Consider the following 16,115-nt stretch of genomic DNA (forward strand, 5'->3'; position numbering starts at 1 on the left):
CATTATAAGAGAAAGTGATGCCTAAGTATTGGAAGGTCTTAGTCTGTTCAATGGCGTTTCCCTTTACTCTCCAATTATCTTTCCTGAAGGAGCGGTTAAAATGTACAATTTTGGTTTTGGCAAAGTTAATTGTTAACAGTTCAGTGTTACATTGGTCACAGTTTAACTGGGCACCTTGCGAAGGAGTGCTTCAAGGCTTCATTGGCAAACGGGTCATGGAGACAAACAGGTCATTGGCCACAGGGTGTGGTTTGTTCCTTTCTTCTAGGTTCTCAGATATTTTTTTCTAGAAAGGGTATATCTGAATTAAACTGGAGGGTGGTGGGAGATATGGACTGGCATTGCTATGCACACTATGGCAACCAAACAGCAGAGGGGAGGCTTGAATCCAATAATTGAGCTCATGAAGCGACTTCTGCTTGTGCAACGCCCCCCCCCTTCTGCTCCCCCCGCCAGCCCCTTCCGCTCTCTCAGGGCAGATTTGGTGGGCACCCAGCGAGAGGAGAGGAAGCTCTATTGTGTGCAAGGGAGTCACAATGACTTAACTGGATACAATCCAATGCATTTAATGTGGAATGATCATGCCTCGTTCGAGAACATTTTACACGTGTGTGTGTTTCCACATGACAGAGTTGTCCTTTTGTCCATTTCCCACCAGTTGTTCTGTGTCGTTCCCACACTGAAAGGAACCTTTTTTTTTAAAAAAAAAAGGAAAATAATGGAATAGCGCAAAGTCCACAGGTGTGGAAGTTATTGCTTATTCTCCACATGGTATTGAATTTACGTAGTGGTGTTTGAAGCGGTTGAGGCTCCCCCTGCCTAACACATTTCCACCCCGTGTCTTTTCAGCTGTCTTTCTGGTGACCAACAGATGGGCTTCAGAATTATTCAGCGTTCCTCTTGATTTCGTTTTTCTCAAAAAATAATAATTGTGCAGTGGTTATAGGACAGCTCCATCTAGCGGTTGTTATCCTGTACATTTCTCCATCACTTGCTGCAAAAAGTTTGATCGTGGAAGAGTGACGTAAAGTCACACTATCTAGCAACCACTAGATAGTTATATAATATCATTATATGTTGTATAACTTTGTAAAAATATTGCAAGTGCTAATTCGGATGAATGCAGAATGGAACTATAGGTGACACAAGTGATGTATAACCTCTTGGCATGTGTTGTGCCAACAAATCAGGATTTGTGCCCAATGAACAGACATCTGGAAACAGCCCAGTCCATTGTGGACCATAGGTTTGATTTAATTTCCCTAACAAAAATGTGTGTGGCCTGCTGCTAGACACACACACAGAAAAAAAAGTTCAGTCTTTCCGGCTCTATTAACTCTCGCCTGCTCTCAGTCTTAAAACAGTGGAAGGAAATGAATCTTAAAAAAAGAAAAAGGAAAAAGAATTCTGGATAAATGCACATTCAGGAATCCCACTTTGCTTAAACCAAAGTATTACTTAAATGTAAAAGAAGGCTATCACCAAACCCATCAGAAGGACAACTTGAGCACCGCTGGTTTCTTAGGACAGTTTTATCCTGTGTTTCTGCCTCCCTTCTTAAGCTGGGGAATACCTGGCCTGCTGTTTAACCCCTCCGCTCCCCATGTCCCACAGCCCTTATTCCCAGCCCCGTTGTTCCAAATTTCTCCCCTTTCCCATGCTCCCAGGCCCTCCTCCCACTCCCTATCCAGGCCTCCATGGATGACACAATAACGCACCGTCCAAAATTGGCAAGAGCTGCTTTATTGGCCATACATGTCTGTACCACAGCTGAAGTCCATCCGCGTGCAATTTTATTTTTGAAACTGAATATGGGGTCTTGCAGGAGTGGTAATGGAGTGTGTGTCACACTTTGTCCTGAGGGTAAAACACACCCACTTGTCGGCGAGCTTCCTCCAGGATGGAATTGACCAGTTCGCTGTCTGCATGTGTCAGGATCGGACTTTCCTTCAAACCTAGAAGATGTGGGAAGGGAGGAGAGAAGGCTAAAAAAACCCCACAGGTTTCCAAATTCCTACTTGGCCAGGAAGCTCACTGGGGGACCTGGACTAGGGGATGTAGTCCTAAAGGCTGGTTTTGAAGCAAACTTTCCCCCTTCTCTCACTCTACTCCCTCCCTTTTTAAAAACGTGGCTTATTGAATTTCTCCCCATGCAATCTAATAAAAGCGAGTCAGCGGTGTTTTGAACTGTTACCTTTGAGGAGACACTGCCGGACATGCTCCGCTTCGTAGCGCAGGCCGGTGCTATTCTGGAAGTGCATTTTCTGGGACGGGGGAGGCAGGGGAAACTCTTCTCTCTCCCCGTTGACCACCAACTCGGTTGGGCACCAGAAATGAGATGGAATCTGGCAGGAAGCAAGGGAACTGAGAGAGAACTGGGGAGGGTGTGCGCGCCTGCCTATGCCACAAAACTGGCTTCACACAGCCACCTTCAAAGAAAACGGACAAGGCCACCCTGTATTATTCTAGCTCCTGCTTCCTTTTCCTCGTCTGCCTAGAATGCCCTTCTTTACATAAAAGGTGTTTCTGTTGCAACATTTGGGCCATATTCACACACCCTACATGTAAGGAAGTTTTAAACAGTCATGGCTTTCCTCCAAACGATTCCAGGAGCTAAGGATGCTGAGAACTGTCAGGAGACCCCATATTCTCCTCCCAGAGCTACATTTCCCATTGCTCCCTTGGAAGAGGGGTAGATGGTTAAACCACTCTAGCAATTCTAGCTCTGCGAGTTGCCTATCAAGACCTTTAACAAACTACAGTTCCCATAATTCTTTGCGGAAAGCCTCACCTGTTTTAAGTGGTATCATAGTGCCTTAAATATGGGAGTAAATGTGACATTGCTTTCCAGCTAAAGACTCCATTTCGGATTGCAGCACAGGACTACCTCCATTCCTGGGCTCCAGTTCTTTGACCCCGGGTCCCCTAATGTTATTGGACTACAAATCCCATCGTCTCTAGCCTATTTGGCCAATGCTTAGTGACGATGAGAGTTGTAGTCCAACAATATTGGGGGAGGGGGGGTCAGGGTTGAAAAAATACATTTCTAACCATGTTATGTACTGAAGTTCTCACCCTGGGCCAGCAGGCGGATGCTGTACATAGTTTTCGCTCAGGTTGACATATGCAAATAAGGGATTGAAAGTGACGTTCAGTGATTGGATAGTTACAGAAAGTAGGTACTGTTGCGTTGTAGTGGAGCTCTATATAAGCAGGCTGGCTGAACCCTCCAGTTTACTTCTGTTTTGGCTTGTGAATAAATAAGAGCTGTTTGAAGAATTGCTGTGTCATCTGACAACTTAACAAACCAGGTACAATTTCCCCCCTCAAACTGCCTTAGCCCCTGGATCGGAAACTAGGAGTTACCTCGATCATGCCCTTGGTGCCGTTAATGCTGGCCCGATTTGGCATCCTGGCTGTCATGGTGCAGGTGAGGACAGCCTGGCGATTTCCCGAGTAGTTCAGGATGACTGACACGGTTTTGTCCACACCTGAGGAAAACGAAACACAAGCCTGTCACTGGGGGGGGGGGGACACCTCTCCTGCCCTCAGTCTTCTTTGGCACCCACTCACAGACACACCTCAGCAGTTTTTATTTCTTCTTTTAAATGTTAGCATCGCAGCACAAACCCACCACCCTGTCCAGCCTCAGGCAGAAAAGCAGAGGCAGGGATTATAAATGTTCACACCAGAGGGGAGAAAAACCAAACTATGCCCGAAGTTTGACAAAGCAAAAAGTTTCTATAGTGTGTCAAAACAACAACAATCATCATCCTATGTATTACTTGCCCTTCATTAGCAAGTCCTAGGCAGGTGACAACAATTGAAAATTGAAAACATTTTACAGTATAGTCACAGATTATAGTCACAGGAATTTGATGGACTCTGGAGGAACGCATCTCAGGTGTCAAAGAGGTGCATCTTCTGGATTTCTATATCTTCAACGTTAGTGTAGCTCCTCAGTTCTTCTCATCTGTTTGTGGGAATTAACCTCCACATCCATACTGCTCCCCTTCCTTCCCCAGTAAGAAGGGCCAGCTCTACCATTGGGCAAAATGAAGTGAGTAACTTCAGGCAGCAGAATGAGACACCATATTTTAAAAAGGCAGCAAATGATTCAGTAAAATGTAATTACAGCTCCTGGCTGACCTTTCCTTTGTTTTTCCTCCCCTTTCTGGATTGTTGGCTCAGATTCCAGGATCATCTTGTTTTGTCAGCTAATGGTTGGGAGACGGTCTCTTAAAATCTGAGGCACTCTCTGTGCTTGTGAATGAGATCCCAGAGAGAGTTTGGAGAAGAAGACGTTCTTCTGGCTGAATAGTCAGAGACAGGAAGTAGCAAAGGGAAGTTTGAAAGAAAGAGGGACAGAGACAGGGAGATGGCAGAAAGCATGTGGCCTCTGTGGGGAACAGATGTGACATAGTGGTTCTATTGTCCTGCAGTTTGTCCCCACTTGTCTTCTGCTTGTCAATTTGTAATTGGCAATAAATATTAAAAGAATCCCACAAGCAAGCAATGTTCTGTCACCCACAGCAAAATCAAACCTGCTAGCGCTACCCCGAGACAGAAGAGTACATAGGGATGGAAGGATTTGTTAACTGTAAAATTTGGAAAAGTGAGAGTTTAGAAACATGACCGTGTTTTAGCTCTTATATTATATGGATTTGATAGATTTGACTTTAATTGTGAATTGTGCTGAATTTCTCCCTGTATGTAAGAGCACATTCTGAAAAATTTTACACATCACTTGGGAAGACAAGCAAACCACCGGTAATACCAGTGTACTGGAAGAAGCAAAGATCACCAGTGTTGAAGCAATGATTCTTCAACACCAACTTCGTTGGATTCGTAATGTTGTGCGGATGCCCGATTATCATCTTCCAAAGCAACTACTCTATTCTGAACTTAAAAATGGAAAGTGTAATGCTGGTGGTCAACAAAAGAGGCTCAAAGACTCTCTCAAGGCAAATCTTTAAAAATGTAGTGTAAACATTGACAATTGGGAAACACTGGCCTGCGAACGCTCCAATTGGAGAGCAGCCTTTACCAAAGGTGTCATGGGTTTTGAAGATGCTCGAACTCAGGACGCAAGGGAGAAACACGCTAAGAGGGAGGCACGTTTGGCAAACCCTCACCATGATCAACTCCCGCCTGGAAACCAATGTCCCCACTGTGGAAGGACGTGTGGATCCAGAATTGGCCTCCACAGTCATTTACGGACTCATTGTTAAAACCGTGTTCATGGAAGATAATCATACTCAGCTATGAGTGATCACCAAAGAAGAGGAAGATATTTATTTAAGGAGGGCACCTTAAACACTGTAGGAACTTTCTGACTCATGACTTGGGCCAGCCCTTTTTTTCATTTGGTTTCCTTGATGGACAGTTTCTGAAACTCCTTACTTCTTCCCCTGACAAGGAAAGTGACCAGCCAAGTACTCACCTGTATCGTGCAGGAATCCAGAGGCCAGAATAGACTCCGGCTTCTCTCCATTGAAGACCATGCAGGCAAACTGGATGCAATAGCAGCCAATATCCAGAAGGCCACCTCCCCCCAGCTCTTTCTCCACACATCTGGGGATGGAGAGTTGCGGGCTCCCAAATTCAGCATGTAACACCATCACATCCCCGATGGAACCCTGGCTGAGCAAGGAACGGATCTTCTCTGAAGCAGGGAAAAAACGCGTCCACAGACCCTGGCGTACAAAAAATGCAGGTAGCCATGTTGGCACACTGGGGGGGGGGGATATGCAGAGCTAGTCCTTTATTAAGACAAGCTACTTAAAAGCCCATAAAGAAGCGAGCAAGGTAAAAAAAATATTCTTCAAGCTGTGCATACAGTGATAAAAACCCCCAGCCTGCATTTTTGATAGTCTTGAGAACATCATGGGGAGTTTGATGCCAAGAATGGCTGAACCTTCAGATGTTGCTGGATTGCAACTCCCATCATCCCTGACCATTGGCCAACCTGATGGGAGTTGTAGTCCAAAACATCTGGAAGGCACCCAGCTAGGGAAGGCAGGTAGAAGGGCTGATTTGAATGCTGGCAACCAGCTGCCAGCCCTTTGGGACTTTTAGTACTGGGCCAGAAGAAACAGCATTTCCACAAGCAATGCCAAAACATTGGGGGTCTAGTTTCCAGCAGGGCTTCCCCTCTCCCTCCAGGGTGGCCAGATTTGCTTCCCATTTGAATTCCCCACTGTTTAGTGTTTATATTTGAACCCTAAACCATAGCTAAGTTTAACTATGGCTTGTTTAAACAAATCAGTTTCTCTAACCTATGGTTTGGAGTGAGCTTGCTTCAAACAAACCATAAGTGCAGATGATGCAATGAGCGGCAATTAATCAAAAACAGGAGTCAAATGTTCAAGGGGGAAAGATGTCTAAGCCTGGTGGATGGGGAGGCTAGGCTGGTTCACACCACAATAAACCATGGTTTGTAATCACGTCCAAACATAGCCAATGACTTGGTTTGAACATAATGCTAAGCTAAACCATGGTTTAGTGCAAAGAAGCAAACATACAGGATCCCACAGCGAAGACCGCAGCTGCTATGTTCTTCCCCTGGTCCTGCTGCTGCTGCTGCTGCTGCTGCTGCTGTGTTACATGGGGCTAATCCATGGTTTGATTTAGCATTATGTCCAAACCCAGGCTCACAGTTTGCTCCAGACAAAGCATGAGCTGCAATGCTTGTTCTATATTTAGCACTCCCCCAGACAAACCACAACCCTGGATTTGATTCTGATGCTCAGGCAAATTGTAGCTTAGCTTACAGCAATGTGGCAGCAGCAGGACCTTAGGCAGGAGTGGGATCTCCGCTCTGGGAAGTTGCACCTTTGCTAGTTGGCACTAGGGGCTTATCTTCACTTACCTCTTTCCAGGCACAGGTCCACACTTTCAAGTTCCATGTCCAAGGGACCTTTTTTTCTTCCCCCTGCCCTGGAGCTTTCCCTGAGAAAAACATGCTCTTTAGCGCTCAATCGGAGCAAATGGCAATTTGAGTCTTTCATGGGTTGTCGTTTGCTCCGATTCAGCTTTAAAGAGAGGGTTTGTGTGGGGGAAGCCAAGAAAAGGGATGCTTGGACGTGAAACTTTAAAGTGCAGGCCATGCTTGGATAGAGCAGAGGAAAAGTAAGCGTGGATAAGCCCTATGTCATGGTTTGGTGAAACTCCAGCGGGTACAGAATGCCGCGGGGAGACTCCTAACGGGGTCCTCGCTGAGAGATCACATTCACCCGGTGCTATACCAGCTGCACTGGCTCCCGGTGGAGTACAGGATCAGGTTTAAGGTGCTGGTTTTAACCTTTAAAGCCCTATACGGCCTAGGACCCTCGTACCTACGGGACCGCATCTCCTGGTATGTCCCCCAGAGAAATTTACGGTCTGTAAATAAAAACATCCTGAAGATCCCAGGCCACAGAGAGGTTAGGCTGGCCTCAACTAGAGCCAGGGCTTTCTCGGCCGCGGCTCCAATCTGGTGGAACGCTCTGTCACAAGAGACTAGGGCCCTGCGGGACCTGACATCTTTCCGCAGGGCCTGCAAGACAGAGCTGTTCCACCAGGCCTTTGGCCAGGGCACAGCCTGACTCCCTCCTTTGGCAATCCTCACAGAACTTCTAGCCCAATGGTTGCCATTAATTTGATTGGAATTCATTTTATAATGAAATGATTTTAGAATGTTTTATCATTTTACTGTTGTTAGCTGCTCTGAGCCCGGCTTCAGCTGGGGAGGGCGGGATATAAATAATTTTTTTTTATTACTATTATTATATGTGAACCAACAGGCTGTGGTGGACATTGGGGTTTGAAATTCCAGCGGCGCTGAATGCCGCTGTGCAATGCCAACACTCGCCTCCTCTGCCTCTTGCTTTCCATTGTTCATCATTGTTGCAATGCCCTCTAGGCTTGGCGCCCAGGGTGGGTGGGCTGGGTGGGATCCCCTAAGCTGCCTCTGCTTCAGGGGGATTGCATTTGCCTTGTACCTCCATGAAGAAGACGTTCTTTTGCCGGGCTGCCTGCACCAGGGCCTTCACTTCTGCCGTGTTCATGCCCAGCGGTTTCTCACACAGCACGTTCTTCCCAGCCTGGATGAAGAGGAGGCTGGTAGGGAGATGGTATGGATTCACCACCCCGATGTGGACCACATCTGTAACAGAGATTTGAGAGAGAGAATACATAGCCAAGACCAGCAGGAAATGGGGGGTGGGTGAGAGACAGTGGAAAAGACCCTGATTCTACCCGCCTAGTTAGTCCTTTGCAGTTCAGATAATCTTTTTTATGTCCACGAATATCGAGTGTTCGTTGCCAATGTCAAGAGGCAGCAGCAATTTCCACGATTTGGGCAGTCCTTGCAGAGAAGTCTTTTGCTAGCAGACCACCTGGCAGTACTAAAGTGTGTTAAAGTGAATCAGACTCACAGACCACCTAATGGCTACGGGAAAGAACTGGGTAACAAAAAACAAACTTTGCACGGTGCATAGGGTAAGCTGAAATTTTGTTCTCCAGCTAACAATAGAGGTACTGTTTGAAAGGACTGGTCATCGTAAAAGATCTTGTCTCCATGCTTCTTTTGATTTGCTTTTCATGACCCAGTCTCACCTCCACTTGGAAGGTCAATGCATGTTGGAAATAAATAATAATAATAATAGTAATAATACTAATAATACTAATACTAATACTACTAATACTATTAATACTACTACTACTACTAATAATAATAATAGCAACAACAACAATAATAATTGTACCTTGCCCATCTGACTGAGTTACGCCAGCTACTCTGGGTGGCTTCCAACAAAATACAAAAACACAGTAAAACATCAAAAATTAAAAACTCCCTGAACCAGGGCTGCTTTCAGATGTCTTCTAAAAATCATATAGTTGTTTATCTGTTTGACATCTGATGGGAGGGCATTCTACAGGGAGGGTGCCACTGCCAAGAAGGCCCTCTGCCTGGTTCCCTGTAACCTCACTTCTCACAATGAGAGAACCACCAGAAGGCCCTCGGAGCTGGATCTCAGCATCCGGGCTGAACGATGGGGGTGGAGACCCTCCTTCAGGTATACAGAGCCAAGTCTGCTTTAGTTTTGCACACTATATTATTGTCAAGCAGTCTGCTAACAAAAGAACCCCTGGCACAGACGGGTGCTAGCCCCTCATACAACAGGGTATCAAATCAAGCGTTACGCATTGTGCATATGGTAACCAATTAAATACCCCACATCTCAAGCTCCTGCTGGCTCCCAACATAACCTTGGATAACCTCAGCAGAAAGAAGGGAGGGAGTCAGATGAGCCTGATATGTCCGTGTTTGCTGAGTCAGCTGCTCACCAGCACAGAAGCTTTTTCTTAGATGTAGCAAAAAGTGGTTAGGCACATAGATAACAGATTATTTCTTTCTGAGGAGAGAGTTTAGAAAGGCCACAAATTATATTTCCAAGAAGTGGGTCGCTACGGCAGCTCAATAGATCCTTTGTTTCTAAAAACAATAATTAAAAAGCTTCAGAAACTTGCAAGCGAAGGATACAAAGGGCATCAGTGTTCCTCAGGGGACAGATCCTGTTGTATCATCCTGTAGTAGCCATGTGGCATTGTCTGTAAGAGAGCTGGCAGGCACAAGCCCTAAGGCAGCGGTTCTCAACCTGTGGGTCCCCAGATGTTGTTGGACTACAACTCCCATCATCCCTGAGCTCTGGCCTTGCTAGCTAGGCTGCCCTAAGGGGACGCTTGGCATCAGGCATCAGCCTTGGACAGACAGTGAGGTCACAGCACCTGGAAAGACCCCAGCGCTGCCTCGAAGGAAAGCCCATAGTAGCTTGTTGGAGAAGGATCCGAGTTCAATTCCCGACATCCCCAGAAAGGGCTGGGATTGTCCTGCCTGAATCCCTGGAAGACCACCCAGATCTCCCCAGCAGCCCTTGGAAGAAGGCTGGGAAGCAAGTTTTATACTCACACAAGTGGGAACTCAGGTTTGGGGGCAAGGATGGGGAAGCTGTGGCCTGCTGGATGTCGCTGGACTCCTGTTCTCACGAGTCCTGGCCGGCAGTGCCAAGGATGGCCAAGGCTGACAGGAGTTGCCGTCTCTTTAGCCACAAGTCCCCCAGCCCTGTTTCAGGAGGGAAGGCAGCTTACCAACATCAGCATCCTCAGCCAGTTCTGCGTACGAGCCGTAGGCCTTGGGGATGCCGTGGATCTTGGCATATTGCTGAGCCCGGCTGAGGTCGCGAGAAGCGATGGCCACCACCTGGAGGAGGAGGAGGAGAAAGAGTTAACAGGCAGGAACTGCTGGCCTCATCCTTCCCCCCCCCAACTTTCTTACCGTGCCTGCATTATGTCTTAGGTATCAAAATGCCAACCCATATTTTCCCCCCCTATGACTAGGATCCACCAGGATGACCAGTTTAGGATCCAGTGGACCTTTGGCTCCACAGCTGGATTTGTGGCTTCTGATGCTTTCAGACATCTGCCTTCAGATGTCTTTTAAAGGTTTTATAGTTACTTATCTCCTTGGCTCAGGGGTTCCATTACTCCATACCCTCCAACATTTCTCCAGTGGAAATAGGGACGTCCTAAGGAAAAGTGGGACATTCCAGGATCAAATCAGAAACCGGGACGGCTTCTGTAAATCCGGGACTGTCCTGGAAAATAGGGACACTTGGAGGGTATGCAATACAGTGGTACCTCGGGTTAAGTACTTAATTCGTTCCAGAGGTCCGTTCTTAACCTGAAACTGTTCTTAACCTGAAGCACCACTTTAGCTAATGGGGCCTCCCGCTGCTGCCGCGCTGCTGGAGCACAATTTCTGTTCTCATCCTGAAGCAAAGTTCTTAACCCAAGGTACTATTTCTGGGTTAGCGGAGTTTGTAACCTGAAGTGTATGTAACCTGAAGCGTATGTAACCCGAGGTACCACAGTACGGGTGAGCTTTAGGCCAGCTTCTTGTGAACAGGATTGCCTCTTTAATCTGGATCTTTCCTTTCCAGAGAAAACCTGAAGAGTTGTTTTTGTTTTAAAGATGTGGCCAACAACCCATTTGTGATATTTGCCAGGCTGCTTACAAAGTCAAGTGCTTGTGTAGAAGGATCCTTGGCACCAAAGGAGTGAGAAGGGTTACTACGTTCCAGCGCAAGCCGTTTCCTAGAGAGGCCAGAAAGGGAGCAGCAATCCAGGAAGGGCGTCTTCTCAAAGCTGAGAGGAAGTTTCTGCTGCCAATTGAGGTCACAAGCTCTGGGCTTCAGTCCCACAGCTGCCTCCCTCTCTCCTTCTAGGACAAACACCGACGTACAAGGCACAGCGAAGCACTTTGCAAACAGACTCAACCAAACACTCTCCAGCGCATGCAACCAATAACGAAAAAGAGACGTCGTCTGCAAACATGCCTCCAGTTCCAGCACCTGCGCCATAGGTGGGGCTCACAGGTTAAACCCTTGGGCTGTGGAGAGCTGGAATTAAAATTCTTTCTAAAATGGTACAGAACTCCAGCCCAGCTAGCTAATATGGTAGCAGGATTGAATTCTAACTGTTGGCACTGTAAACTAGCCAAGGGATGGTTTTCCCATATGTGCTGGGAATGCCCAGAGGTAAAGGAATTCTGGAATAAAATCCTAAAGGTTATTAATGATTTTTTTTAAAGTGAAGCTTTCAATAGACTTTGATTTCATGACAATGGGTATACATGGAAACACGGCTATAGAGAAAGGTGACCAGCTTACCTGATTTTAGCGGGAAAGGCAATGACAGCTTTAGGTTGGAAAGAGAGAGAAAAATGGACAGTAGAGGCATGGAATAGTTATTTGTTTGAATTTATTCAGTTGGACATTGTTGTAGCCATGTCATAGGAAACAACGTGGAAGGTCAAGTCCACCACGATAAGGAACAGATGAAACCCCTATCTTCAATGGATATAAACTACTGGAGCAAAAGACATTTGGTGGAAACGAAAGACACTATGCCCGTGGCTGAGGATAATTGTTTGAACCCTTCCAATGGATATGGAGGAGGGGGGTGGGAAGGGAGGGAAAGGAAAAAATTGTACGGGAAATTTAAAAATTGCAAGGAGATAATATAATGTAGACCCTGACGTTGGGAAAGATGGAGGGCACAAGGAGAAGGGAACGACAGAGGACGAGATGGTTGGATAGTGTTCTCGAAGCTACCAGCATGCGTTTGACCAAACTGCGGGAGGCAGTGGAAGACAGGAGTGCCTGGCGTGCTCTGGTCCATGGGGTCACGAAGAGTCGAACACGACTAAACGACTAAACAACAACAATATAATGTATGTAAAAATCCTGAACTCAACCCCCCCCCAAAATAAAAATACTTGGGCTGTGTACACACCAGACATGTATAGCTCACCCCCCAATAATCCCAGGAACTGTAGTCTGTTAAGGGTGCTGGGAACTGTAGGTCAGGGGGTTAACTACAGTTCTCAGGATTCTTGGGTGGGTGTGCCTTAAAGGGATGTTGTGTATGCAGCCTCTGTTAAACAGCCGAGGCCCCAAACTCCCCCTTCAGATCTCTGGGACAGAAAGCTGCTGAAAGTGTTCACAGAGCCTAACCCCATTCCACTCATTTTCTGTCTTCCACTCTGGTCACTTCCGGTAGGGTTGCAAGAGAAATGTGCCTGGATTCACATTTAAAGCCAGATATATCAAATTTGCAGTTTCCAAAACAGCGTGAGAATGGAAACTTAGGACTCGGCTATACAGCTGCAAATAAAACATTGTGAATGTGTTGCAAAGTGCAATATACAACTGTGGCACTAGGTGGCGGTGGTGAGCTATAGCAAATTCAATGCATTTTTCAAAACGATTTTTTTAAAAAAGCATTTTCACGACATTTTTAACAAGTGATGTGTAGATTCCACCACAGCCATCTTTCAAAAGTGGCACTTATCTGAATTTTGCGATGCAAGTTCTCCAACCAAACAATGCTTACAACAATGCACATATCAGGGGAAACTCCTCCTGAAAATGAATATACCAGCGAAAATTTTATATATATAAGAATGCATTATATCAGGAGAAGTTGCTTGCAAAAATGTGCACATCAGTCAAAGCAGCATACAAAAATGTGTTTCTCAGAAGAAAATGGCAACAGTCTAGTTTCTGTGACTGCATAGGCACCATACATTTAAAGCACATTTCCCCCCCAGAAAAGAATCCTGAGAACAGTAGTTTACTAAGAGTGCTGTAATTGTAATTCTGTCTTGGGTAAACTTCAGTTCCCATGATTCTTTTCAGTGCGGGGTGGTGGAGACTGCCTTAAATGTGTGGTGTGTACACAGACCTAGTCTCACACTCCGAGTTTCATTTCTCTTTGCATGAAGCCACCTAAATCTCATCATTTCCTAGCTGGGATGGTGGGTTGGGGTCAGCTATTGAGAGCCGACTCCAGCACTACTTCTCCTCGTTCTGTCCATTTGTCCAGCCCCCAGTCCTCCGACACAAGTCATCTATCTGCTGTATGTGGTACTTTTTATTATCATACTAGCTTTTATTAAAATTTTGTTGTGAAAACAAATAAACAAGGAAAAGTACATATAGCGTCTCACTTTCAGTTCATAAGAGTCTTTGGAATGAGACACCACCAGGGCTTTCTTCCAGCTACAACATGCCAGAACTCAGTTCTATCATCTCTCATGTGGGTGCCGTTGCCATTATAATGGAACAAAGGAGGCGTTCATGGTGAGTTCTGGCTCTTCTTTTTCTAGAAAAATAGCACTGTATGTGGTATTTAACAACCTAAGCAAGAGACAGCTGTTGCCCCAAGAAGATGAAAGTCTCAGATTTGGCAGAAGGTTCATGGAACAGGAAACGGTGAGTACCTAGGAGTCTGGATCAACCAGTCATTTAAGAACATCAGATCAAGCCAGAGGCCCATTATTCTCTTTTATTTTTAAAATAATTACATTGGTACCTCAGGTTACAGACACTTCAGGTTACAGACTCCTTTAACCCAGAAATAGTACCTCGGGTTAAGAACTTTGCTTCAGGATGAGAACAGAAATCGTGCAGCAGCAGCGGGAGGCCCCATTAGCTAAAGTGGTGCTTCAGGTTAAGAACAGTTTCAGAATGAATTAAGTTCTTAACATGAGGTACCACTGTATTGTGGAGTGACTAGTTGCTTCAAAGAGAACAGCCGTTCTCCCAACCATGGAACATGGACTGGATCTTGTTTCTTACAAGAAATGCTGGCAAAACCCCAAGCACATGGGTGCCACCCTCTCCGACAGGAAGCTAATGATAGAAAATGGGCTTCTGCTGCCCAAGTGCTTTCCCTCTCAACCCCCCCCCCCGCTACCTTGTGATCCTCGGGTGGCAAAGTTTTCAGAGCGACCAGGAAGTCGTGGGCGATCTTCCCTGCAGAGCAGATTCCCCAGCGTGTGACCACCATGGCAGAAGAGGGCGAGAGGCAGCAGATCTAGGAAGCAGTGCACGGCTAATGGCAGAGCTGCGAGCTGCTCTGAGGAGGGAAACTTTCGTAACAGTTTAAGAGTTTGCTGTTTTTAAAAACTCTCGGGAGTTGCGAGGAGCCAGCAGGGGGCAGCAGAAGCTCATGATAGGGAAGGGAATGGCAGGGGGTTGAATCCGGGAAAGGGAACCTCACTGCCTCAAAGTCCTGGGTTCTTTTAAGCCAAGGTTGGGGGACCGGGGGAACTCCTGATGTCGCTGGACTACAACTCCCATCATGCCTCACTATTAGCCCCACTGATTCAAGTCGATAGGAACTGGAGGGCAGCAATATTGGGAGGGCAGCAGGTTCCCCACCCTGTGCCCTAGGGAGAGAACAATTCCCGCCGCCCCACAACACTGGCAACAGGGCTCTACACCTTTCAGAGCTTCATAGGCTGCCATGTTAGGAAGAACTTCCCTATGGCATGCAGTGAGCAAACACACTTACATGGAGGGACGCGGGTGGTGCTGTGGTCTAAACCACAGAGCCTGGGACTTGCCAATCAGAAGGTCAGCGGTTCGAATCCCCATGACGGAGTGAGCTCCCGTTGCCCTGTCCCAGCTCCTGCCAACCTAGCAGTTCGAAAGCGCACCAGTGCAAGTAGATAAATAGGTACCACTCCAGCGGGAAGGTAAAAAGCTTTTCCATGCGCTGTGGTTTCCATCACGATGTCCCGTTGTGCCAGAAGCAGTTTAGTCATGCTGGCCACATGACCCGGAAAGCTGTCTGTGGACAAACGCCGGCTTCCTTGGCCTGAAAGCAAGATGAGCGCCACAACCCCATGGTCACCTTTGACTTGACTTAACTGTCCGGGGGTCCTTTACCTTTTCACACAGAGATAAAGGCTCTCAGTGGCTACTAGCAGCCATAGCTATGCTCTGCCTTTGCAGATGGTGGAAATAATGCTTCTGAATACCAGCTGCTGGAAATCTCAGGAGGGGAGAGGGCTCTGGCGTTTGGGTCCTGCTTGTGGGCTCCCCAAAGGGGCATCTGGTTGGCCGCTGCAAGAGCAGAATGCTGAACTAGATGGGCCATGGGCAGTGGCAGACTTGGGGCTTTCAAATTTCAGCAGCGTGTTGTGCGGTGCCAAAATCCCCTCTTCACCTCTCATCTTCTGTTCATTGCTGCGGTGCCCCCTGTAGCGCCCTTGGCTTGGCGCCCCATGCAGGCAAACCAGTTTCGCTCCCCTAAATCCGCCTTTGCAATGGGCCTGATTCAGCAGGGCTCTCCTAGCACGTTTAGCTGTTTGGCAGTGGAACACAAGCTGCCTTGGAAGGCGGCAGTAGGGACGATGAGGAAGGACGCACAAATCTGCTTTCTGCTTACACAGGTGATGTATAGCTCTGGTGTATCGCTCGTTCATCAGTTATTGTGTATAACAAGGGTAAAGGTAAAGGGACCCCTGACCGTTAGGTCCAGTCGCGGACAACTCTGGGGTTACGGCGCTCATCTCGCTTTCAGGCTGGGGGAGCTGGCGTTTGTCGAAAGACAGCTTTCCAGGTCATGTGGCCAGCATGACTAAACTGCTTCTGGTGTAACGGAACACCGTGACGGAAACCAGAGCCCATGGAAATGCCGTTTACCTTCCTGCTGGAGTGGTACCTATTTATCTACTTGAACTGTGTGTTTTTGAACTGCTAGGTTGGCAGGAGCTGGGACCG

At 47.0% G+C, this 16,115-nt stretch overlaps 1 protein-coding gene across 1 annotated transcript; it reads right to left on the minus strand.

Annotated features, from left to right (window-relative positions):
* Positions 1-1,725: 1,725 nt before the first annotated feature.
* Positions 1,726-14,481, minus strand: LOC310829468 (trans-1,2-dihydrobenzene-1,2-diol dehydrogenase-like). Its single transcript, XM_083707987.1, has 7 exons — positions 14,302-14,481; positions 10,132-10,243; positions 7,983-8,146; positions 5,444-5,696; positions 3,367-3,491; positions 2,195-2,345; positions 1,726-1,955 (listed from the first exon to the last, which is right to left on the minus strand). The coding sequence occupies exons 1-7, from the start codon at positions 14,392-14,394 to the stop codon at positions 1,846-1,848; spliced, it is 1,008 nt and encodes a 335-aa protein (XP_083564113.1). The 5' UTR covers positions 14,395-14,481; the 3' UTR covers positions 1,726-1,845.
* Between the last annotated feature and the right edge of the window lie 1,634 nt (positions 14,482-16,115).

The sequence above is a fragment of the Podarcis gaigeae genome (genome assembly GCF_964106915.1).
Source record: "Podarcis gaigeae genome assembly, chromosome: 13".
NCBI classification, from domain to species: Eukaryota; Metazoa; Chordata; class Lepidosauria; order Squamata; family Lacertidae; genus Podarcis; species Podarcis gaigeae.

What these genes read in the sequence shown, in the direction of transcription:
- LOC310829468 (XM_083707987.1), bottom strand. Translation starts at nt 14,394, where the DNA reads ATGGTGGTCACACGCTGGGGAATCTGCTCTGCAGGGAAGATCGCCCAC. An exon ending in GGCTGAGGATGCTGATGTTG is followed by an intron (nt 8,147 to 10,131) that starts GTAAGCTGCCTT and finishes TCTCTGTTACAG; the next exon opens with ATGTGGTCCACATCGGGGTG. An exon ending in TGGATTCCTGCACGATACAG is followed by an intron (nt 3,492 to 5,443) that starts GTGAGTACTTGG and finishes CGTTTTCCTCAG; the next exon opens with GTGTGGACAAAACCGTGTCA.